Source organism: Ostrinia nubilalis, chromosome 2 (genome assembly GCF_963855985.1).
Source record: "Ostrinia nubilalis chromosome 2, ilOstNubi1.1, whole genome shotgun sequence".
Classification (NCBI taxonomy): domain Eukaryota; kingdom Metazoa; phylum Arthropoda; class Insecta; order Lepidoptera; family Crambidae; genus Ostrinia; species Ostrinia nubilalis.
In genome coordinates this window covers 10,754,606-10,764,889 of record NC_087089.1, presented here as the reverse complement: position 1 = coordinate 10,764,889, position 10,284 = coordinate 10,754,606, and the positions used below count along the sequence as shown (strand labels likewise).

The 10,284-nt window shown below is 35.6% G+C and overlaps 3 protein-coding genes across 7 annotated transcripts in view; 2 read left to right on the top strand and 1 right to left on the bottom strand.

Moving 5' to 3' along the window:
• The first annotated feature begins 849 nt into the window (after positions 1 to 849).
• Positions 850 to 3,191, top strand: LOC135083158 (transport and Golgi organization protein 11). Its single transcript, XM_063977894.1, has 5 exons — positions 850 to 967; positions 1,158 to 1,243; positions 1,612 to 1,741; positions 2,225 to 2,492; positions 2,616 to 3,191. Exons 2-5 carry the CDS (start codon positions 1,172 to 1,174, stop codon positions 2,821 to 2,823), a joined length of 678 nt encoding a protein of 225 aa, XP_063833964.1. The 5' UTR covers positions 850 to 967; positions 1,158 to 1,171; the 3' UTR covers positions 2,824 to 3,191.
• A 214-nt stretch (positions 3,192 to 3,405) lies between these two features.
• Positions 3,406 to 5,774, bottom strand: LOC135083144 (4'-phosphopantetheine phosphatase). The gene is made up of 5 exons (XM_063977888.1): positions 5,393 to 5,774; positions 4,883 to 5,088; positions 4,666 to 4,796; positions 4,135 to 4,423; positions 3,406 to 3,825 (listed from the first exon to the last, which is right to left on the bottom strand). Exons 1-5 carry the CDS (start codon positions 5,629 to 5,631, stop codon positions 3,620 to 3,622), a joined length of 1,071 nt encoding a protein of 356 aa, XP_063833958.1. The 5' UTR covers positions 5,632 to 5,774; the 3' UTR covers positions 3,406 to 3,619.
• A 543-nt stretch (positions 5,775 to 6,317) lies between these two features.
• Positions 6,318 to 10,284, top strand: part of LOC135083065 (protein ECT2) — a 34,187-nt gene continuing 30,220 nt past the window's right edge. For 4 of the 5 annotated variants that reach the window (XM_063977839.1, XM_063977860.1, XM_063977846.1 and 1 more), the window contains exon 1: positions 6,318 to 6,588. In XM_063977839.1, coding sequence (XP_063833909.1) covers positions 6,516 to 6,588 — 73 coding nt within the window. In that variant the 5' untranslated portion in view covers positions 6,318 to 6,515. The remainder of the gene's footprint in view (positions 6,589 to 10,284) is intronic. The other variant, XM_063977853.1, reaches the window with a different exon arrangement.

Below are 10,284 nucleotides of genomic sequence, written 5' to 3'. Positions count from 1 at the left end.
TTGCGGGTCTACTTCGATAGATGGTTTATTTTAAATTTATCTATTTATCTCTCTTACTCTTGAAAGTTACCTATAGTGAGTGAAAGAGATCAACTGAATCGTAAATCTTTTGTGGAAAAGGAAAGTCGACACAGTTTTATGACGTTTGCTATCAAAGACTTTGGAATAAATAGATAGTGCAGTACACTGACACTACCCTCATAGTATGAAGTGAAAAAGGGATAGGTAGATACAAGTTCAGTAGCGGCGTAAGGGGGGGGCGGTGGGGGCGGTCCGCCCCGGGTGCCAAGCATCAGGGGGTGACACAAGTCGCGCAGATTAGTACTCACTGGCATATTTGCATGGCAAATCTGCGATACGGGGGGGGGACGATTGTCTTTCAATCTTGGAATCGGTAGGTAACCCCAAAATCCTGGGGGGTACCAAGGGGTGCCTTAGGACTTGTGACGGAGGGGGGGGGGGGGGGGGGGAGGGGGGGGTGATCGCCCCGGGTGCCAGCCCATGCTACGCCGCCACTGTACAAGTTTCCACATGAGTAAAGAAGAGTAAGATTTACAGATTTTTGTCGTTTTCATAGTGTAAGAGTGGTATGAACGATCGTATCAGAATCGTATCAAATCGTCTTCTACCATATATTAAATTTTAGATTTCTCTCTATATATCCAATATCTCGCATACTTGTAATACAAAAAGCAAAAAGGAACCAAAGGATTCTGCCTATCGTCCCCAAATGAATGAGGCGCATGGGCAGATTTATTTTAACTGTACACAAAGTCCAAAGATAATGTAAGAGAGATCAACAAGCGTAGAGTGAGAAACGTTGGCTGTCAGCTGTCTGTTCTGTCAGACTGACAGATGCTGTTTGTCAAATAATTGGGCTGCAGTTTATTTGATCTTTTTCTGTTCCTACCTATAAAATATTTGTTACCTGCAAATGGAATAATAGAACAATAATTCTTGTGATTTGGTAAGTTTCTTTTGATTTTTTAAACACATAATTTATTTGATGTACAGATAAATGCTTAATTCATTGTTAAATTCACTGTCGATTTGTAAGGATTACAATGCATTGATTATTATTCCGTGGCAATGGCATAGTATATCTTTTGTGTATCAGGTTGCATTAATAAGGTAAATTAATAATCGAATGTTCACAGTTTTCAGATACAAAATGCAATTCACCTCAGAAGAAGCTTACGCGCGGCTCATCAGCCACAATATGACCGTGCCACAGAGAATCAAGGTATGATACACCCTGAAATCGGTGATACACCCCTCAGGATTAATTTATTTTGTGTCGTTAATTTTAAAGGTGTCACAAAAGTTCAAATAAAAAAAATACTTTATAGTGTAATACTTTATATTAATCAACAAAATTAATGAAGATTCACACTAAAGCATTTTGGCAACTGTACAAATTTGAAATATGACTTTGCAAAATATAACACACAATTATTTAGATATCCGAATATTTTACTGAACCCATCAATAGGGATGACTCCGTCCCTTTAGCGTGCTTCAGTCGTCTCTAATACATAAAGGCATTGATGAAATATTTCAGCTGCAGTTGCTTATTTATTGTCACATGCTTTCCCTTTTTATTTATTTAAGGCAACGGGTGATATTGTGGATGAGGACAGTGCACCCAATGGGCTGGTCACCGGCTGGGACTATGCCAATGAAAAATTTGACATGAAAGTGCCAGAGAGGATACTGGTTGTTGGTCAAGATCAACATATGGGTATGTTATGCCAATGTTTTACCAACTACTAATCTTTTTATAATTTGTCAATTTATATAAATGTAAAAAAGCCACCTAATTTGCAAAATTGTTTCACCCAAAACAGCTTCAGGATACTTACTGCATTTTGTCCTGATAAAGCTAGAAATAAGCATAAAATAAATGGCCTAATTGGGTTTTTACTAACACATTGCGAGAACTATGTAGGTATGTGAGCATAAAAAGGTATGTGGCAGATATATGCTCAAAAGAAGGAATTATTTGTGACTGAAATCTTACACATGCCAAGTCACTTTCAGGAGCATTGCAGATAAAATGCCATTGATTAATTATTTATTCCAAGTTTATTTAACACCTATTTTCTTAACTTAATACACAATTTTATAGAAAAGCTTTCATCTTGCAGAATGCGGGAAAAAACTTAGTGCTTGTGTATTCTAAATTTCTAAGTGATATATAGTTGCATGTTTGCTTTATTTTAAGGTACAAAAGCTCCGCCTAGAGAAATTCAACTTGACAATGCGGTGCTACCCACTGATCCAGGCATGATTCGTGTGAGCACTCCTCCACGAGTTATCACTTTGGACCAGCATTACTTTCCGTCTGCTGATGACTTCCCGAGGGGGATGCCGAATTCGCCCCCAAGGAATATAAGGACCATAAGATCCCAGGGTGACGGGGCACGCTCAACCACACCTCGCCCAGACAATTTTAACGAGTCTACAATGACTGAATCACGTCTTGTGTTGAGGTAAATTATACACATTAACTAGGTATACATGTATAAACAAGGTCAATTTTTGACTTTCCTTAACCAACTTGTAAATGTAATTGTAAATCTATAAGGTCATGTAAAATGTTGTTATTATTCCAGAGACCCTACTCCACCAATGGGTAATGGTGAAGGCCTCTCTGCTGCCGAAGAATTAGTCCATTTACGACGACAGATAGTTAAATTGAACCGACGTGTGATGGCCATTGAAGCGGAGCAACTACAGCGTCAACAGAAGGAGAAGATAGCATATGCTATAGGCATTGCTTATCTGTTGTTCAAAGTTATTGCTTGGCTAAACAGATCCTAATCTATGGTCAACTGTTATTAAAATGTAAGATGAAGTAATCACATAATGTTGACTTCATGAATTATCTTTTATGACCATTTTTAAATGGTATGTTTTATAGAAGTGTCGCGTCGTGCTGTAGAAGATATCTCAAAGTGGAAATGTTGAACATTATGATTTCTTAGCATTTAGGTAACATTTTTTTTATACCTTGTGTACATTACTGTATATCTTGTACAGTTATCTTACTTTCAAGTTTCAGTATACATAACTCTGCATTTCATAAAATTATAATGAACTGTTGAAGTGACAAGACCTTTTACTTTTAGTATGTATAGATGTAATATGATGGGTCATTATTATTAAATAAATGATAGATGGAATCCTTATTTTTGTTTTCTTTATAAAAAACCGAGTATCTTAGATATTGCTCTGTAAACTTATAGCACTATCCATAACCACTAGTCAAATAACATTTTCATTAATTACCACACATACCTTTTATAATGGTGTTCATCATAATTCCATAATATAATTATGTATCTTACTATTGCTTGGGAAGTCGGTAGGTAGGTCGTAATCCAGTCTAAATTAAAAAATACATTTATCAGGGTAACACTCAATATATTCAGAAAAACAATAAGATATTAATTAATTAACACATACGTAGTTGGGGCATTCGAAAACATGAATGCCATAAGAAATTACACAGATATAATATTCATGTTGATGATAGCTTACTTTAAAGAATACTGGGAAATTATTAGTATGTAGGTGTATTATGTATTTGTTTTCGACTCATTTTCAGTAAATTCAGTTAGGATTGAGTAGGCTTTTCCTCATAAATAAAAATGACTGAGAATAGTGGTCCACCAAGCCTTTGAGCTAGCCAAGCATTTTTTACTACTGCCAGTTTTAGTGAATCTACAGCTAAACGTGCATTTAAATTTGTATGAAGAGATCTGCCCATTCCTTCTAATACAATTAAATCCACACCACGCACTTTCATTTCGGTGCATAAACCTGGAAGAAAAAAATTATTAAAATGCTTCTTAAATAATGTTAAAACCAATCATTTTAAAACTTTGTGTGGCTGAGCTGCACTACCACTTAACTTTGACCGTAACTGACGATAACTGGTGTTTTTTGTATGGAGTTGGAGTGTTGGACAGACAGACGTTTGTCAAAGTTAAAGTAAGATGGTGCAACCTACCCTAAGATTATTATAGCCAACAACAAACTTGTAGAAAAGTAAATTGAAAAGATTTTTTATTCTTGTATACTATAGAAAAAGAAAAAATAATGGATCTGTTTATAACTATAGGTACTCACCAACACTTATTGTTCTGAGGTCAAGGCATGGACCCCTTTGTCCGCTTGATCGAACTACTAAATCTCCAGTAGCCAATGAGGCTGCCAATACTGGACAAATTATTGAAGCACGCTGCAAAATATCTTCCAATTCAACATTGGTAACATCATTCAGTGCTGGCCACTCGTTGGCGCAAAGAATCACAGATGTCCCTCTGAGTAGTAACGCTCTAACAAATGGCAATATGCCCAGTACTATGTCAACTCCACTATTATCCACAAACACAGCAGCACAATGATGTACTGTTTTCTGTAAGCAAACATAGTCATTATAAATAAATTGTTGTGAACAAGTATAAAGTTCTAGCTAGAAAATTGATAAATCATCATGATTGTTAAATAGAAAAGATATGTTTTTGTAAGAAACACTAGGTATGGATGATAGAACATCAAGGCCAAGGAAAACACTGGCACCTTATCCAGTTGTAATGGAAATGCTGTAGACTGCTTAGATATTAGAAACAATAAGTTATTTTAAATAACACATCTCACCTCGAGCTTTTCAAGCCATTTGTCTAGTCCATCATAGAGCCATGGTCTCTTCTGAATCTTTTGCAAAGCTTCGTAAAGACCACAATCTAATATATCAGTTACTGCTTGAGCTCCCCAATCAAACATATTGCCTGCAATCAGACTACTATTAAGTAGATTGTAAATTCATAAATGAAGGAAATAAAGACGGCAAATTTAACCAAATGATAAAAATAACCTGCCAATACTCCTCTGCACAGTTCAGTCCAACGTTGTTTATCGTCCGATATAGCATCAATTTCTGCCAATCGTGAACTAAGTGATGTGAGTGCTCCTTCATTTTCATATTTCTTTTGTTGTTTCCATAGGTCAAAAAATCCCTGAGAACGTAGGCATGTTTCGTTGATGTCCAAGAGCAATCGAATAGTCAACTGCCCATGAGCACTAAAAAATAAATTTATTTATTATTTCTTATTCCTCATTGTAAATTGGTATCAATTTGAACAAGTAATTTCTTTATGTATAGCTTATAAATTTTATAATCACTCAAATACAAGCTACAAGCTACAAGCTATGCTGAAGAGGCGTCCGCTCAGCTATATTCACGACATAACAAGCGCCATGTCGAGAAGCTGGTTTTCAGCGGGAACCAACACGATGAAGATTGCGGATTGCGCACCCTCTTGACCGGGACCATATTGAGGCTACCAGTCAAGAAGGCGCGCAACAAATACAAGTTTTTACTTACAGGGGATTGATTCGAAGTTCTTTTAGAGCTTCTACATAGCAGGTCTTAAATTTAAGAGCTCTTATTTCTACCGTTGGATCTTCGGTGTTAGCCAATGCAAAATTAACATATTTTTCTACCAGTTTCTCACATGTATTAAGCCAATATTCCCTTGCTTCTTCGTCGACTAGCAGGTCCAAAGTGTCTGGATTATATTTATCTGGCTCGTATAAAATATGCGAGAGCCCAAAATGTTCCATCCTGTCAATAGTGAAACTAACACAATCAGCAATGCTGCATATATCTTATTTACTAATTTCTTACACCATCGCAATACTTTATCATTATGCAAATGTTCATAATAATTTTATCTTATCAAAATTTCTCGTCCAACCAAACAAGATATAGTTCCAAAATACTGAACTGTCCTATGCATGACATTGACAGTGGGGCGCCACCGTCAATACCGGATCGCTAATTCCAATTTTTGCCATGTTGGAAACCATATAGTTGAACGATGGTAGCGCCCCCTTGTCATTGAGTTTGGTGGGACAGTTCAGCGTGGGTCATCTATAATTTGATACACAGTCACAGACAAATGTCAGACATGGCAAGACAAGACAAGACGTCAAGTCGGTAAATCATCAAACTCCAATGATCTTTTTTTTATAGGGAGGCACCTGCGCGCTTCAGCGGGACAGTTCATCCCAAAAAAAAAGGGAGGTATTTTAGCCGCATTAGCAACGATATTTATTTCGCTAACAGCATCGAATCTATACCGCTGCGCTTTGCCTACTTTTGTAATACTACGACTGGCGATATACGTACATCGTAATGGAATCGTATCGTGTCTACTTCATCCAGCTTACATTATCTTTGGTCAACCACAGCTTAATGCTGCTGTGCTGCAACAAGTGACATCTATTATTTGTCTATGACTGCACAAACTTCAACTTCAATTTGTTCGTTGAAGCTGTGCTGCTGGCTGGGTTTTAGATTATGTGTTTGCAATGGATAAAACTAGCTGTATTCGGAAAAGACTGAATGTATCTCAACTAAAAAGTGAACCAGAATGTTGTGTCATTAATTTGTTGTAATTTGTGTTGTGATTAATGATTGATGTAACGAACAAGTGTACGGCAAGATGGACGAATTGTCTAAGGGCATGACACAAACAGGAAGCACCGCTACAACTGACAAAATTCAAGAAAATAATGGTAAACATTCCAATTCTAACTTTCTGATTTGTTTCATGTTTGGTTTACTTGTGCTATGTATTTTGGACTCTTCATTCTTGACAATTGTATGACTATCAGAATGTAAACAGAAAACATATCTTGAAAAAAATATTTTATACACACTCTAATTTGCTTAACGTTTTATCATAATATTCACTGGACATCATTGTTATAATTTGGCATCAATAAATTATATTCATCTCGGTCATTATCAAAGCCCCAAAATCATTCATATTCAAAAGGCTACTGAAATATACCTTGAAAGTTATGTTTTCATCATGGTAAAAATGTAGCAAATGTAGTCAAGATCTTACTTGGCATATTATATTGTTTCATGAATCTCAATGTCATGGGCTATTTTCTGTAAATACTTAATATACTATGTAGTATCAAAACGTAATACATAAACTTATGGTATAATTATTTATCTGCAATTCAGTTTGCGTTATTTAATTTGAACATCCATCCAAGTACTAATATTATAAAATTCATAAAAAACCTTTAGAAAGCCTAATGCTTTTTTCTTTCTTTATAATGTATTGTTAATTATGAGCCTTTTTTTTTTCATTATAAACTCTTAGTGGCTAATTATTCTAAATTGGGATATATTCAATAAAATGGAATATTTTTCTTCAGTACACCATTGCACAATTTCAACCTAGTAGAAAATATCTAAATATGCATTATTACCTGACCATAACACACTTAGCTGCCTGATCTGTATTCAACAAGAAAAAAATCTCAAGTATCCCATATATCTTATCACAGAAACTGTTCATTTAATTTAAAGTAAGCCAATACACAACCCATTTAAAAATTACATAATTTTTGCCTTAATATCATTTGTTTTTAATTGTATTCATGATTTTTATTTGAATAATGTAAACATACAAAATGGCTTCCAGTCTGAGATCCAATTCAGACTGTATCTCGCAGAGGGGTTTCACTACATTTCCAGAAATATCCTATCCTATTTTAAGATTCCAATTTTTTAATTTTTATTACCAACCCCAGATTTTAGTTTAGGTAGTTTGCAATTATATTTTTATAATTATTTTGTTACTTTTTGAGTCCTGTATGTTTGTATAATATACAGGGTGTTAGGTAAATGGGTATATGAGCTGACACTAGCCCATGTTAACATGGTCATATAAATGGTATGGAGAAGTCAGAAATTTGATACATCATTTTATTTTTTTTAATTTTCATACAAAATAAATTTAATAAAATCCGATTTGTATGAAAATTAAAATAATTAAAATGAAGATATCAATTTTCTGACTTCACCATACCATTTATATGACCATGTTAACATGGGCTAGTGTCGGCTCATATACCCATTTACCTAACACCCTGTATACTTTTCAAAAGCCAAAATATAGCACTAACCAAATTAACTTATTTCACTATATTATGTTCAGATCAAAACCCTCTAGAGCATTTGGTTCCCAAACTTATTTGAGACGAAAAATTCCGGGCCTCCCCTCCAGTCAAGATTATTTATTGGTCGTATCGAGCGTCTGGAATGCATTCTCTCAGCAGTCGCAGGGTTTTTATACTTAAGTACACAGATGGCCCGTGCCCCCCTTTAAAGGTCTACGCCTCCCCTGGGGGGCGCCCCCCCCCCACTGGGAACCAATGCTCTACTAGAGTCTAGAGGATAACAACATTTTTAGAGAGTAAGCAATGTTATAAAAACTAAGAGCTCAGTGGTCACAACACTTGCCTGCTGAGCGAAAGTTCTTGGGTTTGAGTCCCACCTAAGCCTGATCACTCGTCACTGTCGTCTGCCTGGCATCAGTGCTGCAGTGCAGTCTCCATGATCTAGAACTGGAACTACCGAGGCGTAAGGCGAGACAACACCATGAAGTAATGGAAATGATTTATTATTCATTGAAACTGAAAATAAGTAATAAATTGTCGTTTCTGATCGCCGACATATCGGCAAAACTAATAACCTGTCGCTGTTATCCGTCTCAATTGTCTGCCGCCTGTCGGCATTGTATTTATTCGTCGTAGCTACAGCTTCATTGCTTGGCACTCATTAGACGCTCTTTCAACCGTCAATCAATTCCATCAACTTGTTTTAAGTTTCGATTTAAGATTGTGTGAATTTGCTACAGTTTGCTTATTCTAAATTGTATGAACAAGGCTCGAAAAACTACCTATTCCTTATGTTGAGAAATAGTCACTAGGCAACATCTACGACATCGTCATGAAACTGCTTTGGAGACTTAAGCTAGATCAGTTGACGTGGCTTGCGCGGATCAGTCGGCAACCACAGCCGGGCGCAGCATGCCCGTAAAATTTAATTATGTGGCTTTATGAATAAACTCAACTCATTCAATTTCCACATTTTCGATCAAGAAAATATTAACCAAAAGCATGGAATTTCAAAATTTTAATTAACGAAAAAAATTGGTATACAAATTATATCCTAGAATAAAGAAAGTTGTGCTAGCATAGATCTATGTGTATTTATTATAGCGTGATTTAATATGACGTACTCTATCTAATCTTTAATTAAGTATACATACATGGAACTAGTTCACTGTTACTTGATAACCCAGTGTGACCTTGACATTACCTTAAGATATGTAGAGTATGAAGTATTGGGTTATCAATATCAATTGAACTTGCAATACATTTTTAGTTTTTACCAAATAAGGTTAAAAAACTTTTATTTTAATAAAAGTCCTCATTTCCTTTGCGATCTTTAATATTATTTACGACTTTATTACCTTATGTTAGTTTATTGATACCCTTACAATTAAAAACTGTAGGTACTCCTCTTTAAGTCATCAGCAGGGCTAAGATGCGCGCCGTGATAAACTGCTATCGCGGCGTTATAACGATTTTGACGTCACTATATCGTTTTATCTACCGGCGCTAACATGGCACCCCGAAAATTATCATGTCATCTGTCAAAATGTGATAGTGATAGATTTGTTTTTTTTTTTTGTGATAAACCTGGCAAGCCCTAACATGAAGCGCTAACTATATCATATTTTGACATCACGATAGGATAGGATGTGGTGTTTTTATCGTCCTCGATCCTTGCCCACGATAGCAAGACGATAGGAGATTAACTTTTTTGCAAGCTACTTTAACTCTATTTATTTATCATTTACAATGGTAAATGACATTTTACGATTAATTTGAGGCTAGAAAAATTCAAAGAAAGGAATCTAGCACCTTTGTGATACTTTTACTTCTAGGTGGAGATTGAGTTTTAGTTCAAGAGTTTATCAGAAGCAGCATTTTGTAATTATTGCAATGGATGTGAGGCGAATCTTTCGACAGTTTATAATCATTAACTGCAAAATCTAAGTGCTCCCACAGTCCCACCCACATTTAATTATTACATTACCTACCTTGTAAAATAACCATTACTTACTTACCTACTTAGGTAGGCAGTCAACAACAGTACATCAGACAAATATTAAGTTGCAAATGACGTGAGATACCCCATAGTGTTTAGCTTGATTTAAGTACCTACTGTCATCTGTACATAATCTTGTAAAAATTATTGAAAATGGGGCGGAATGTGGTGACCGAGCTTCTTATGTCTACATTATTTTCAAACAGTGGCAAGGTCATTGTCAGAAATTAGCATTGGGTGGGATATGTAATCAATAAAAAATTGCTATAATAACAATGAGAATAAATGAATTT

Excerpts from the sequence above, each read along its gene's own strand:
- LOC135083158 (XM_063977894.1), top strand. The coding sequence starts at position 1,172 with ATGCAATTCACCTCAGAAGAAGCTTACGCGCGGCTCATCAGCCACAAT. Across the intron at positions 1,244-1,611 it reads CCGTGCCACAGAGAATCAAG|GCAACGGGTGATATTGTGGA; the intron begins GTATGATACACC and ends TATTTATTTAAG. Across the intron at positions 2,493-2,615 it reads GAATCACGTCTTGTGTTGAG|AGACCCTACTCCACCAATGG; the intron begins GTAAATTATACA and ends TTATTATTCCAG.
- LOC135083144 (XM_063977888.1), bottom strand. The coding sequence starts at position 5,631 with ATGGAACATTTTGGGCTCTCGCATATTTTATACGAGCCAGATAAATAT. Across the intron at positions 5,089-5,392 it reads GAACTTCGAATCAATCCCCT|TGCTCATGGGCAGTTGACTA; the intron begins GTAAGTAAAAAC and ends TTTATTTTTTAG. Across the intron at positions 4,797-4,882 it reads GTGCAGAGGAGTATTGGCAG|GCAATATGTTTGATTGGGGA; the intron begins GTTATTTTTATC and ends GTCTGATTGCAG.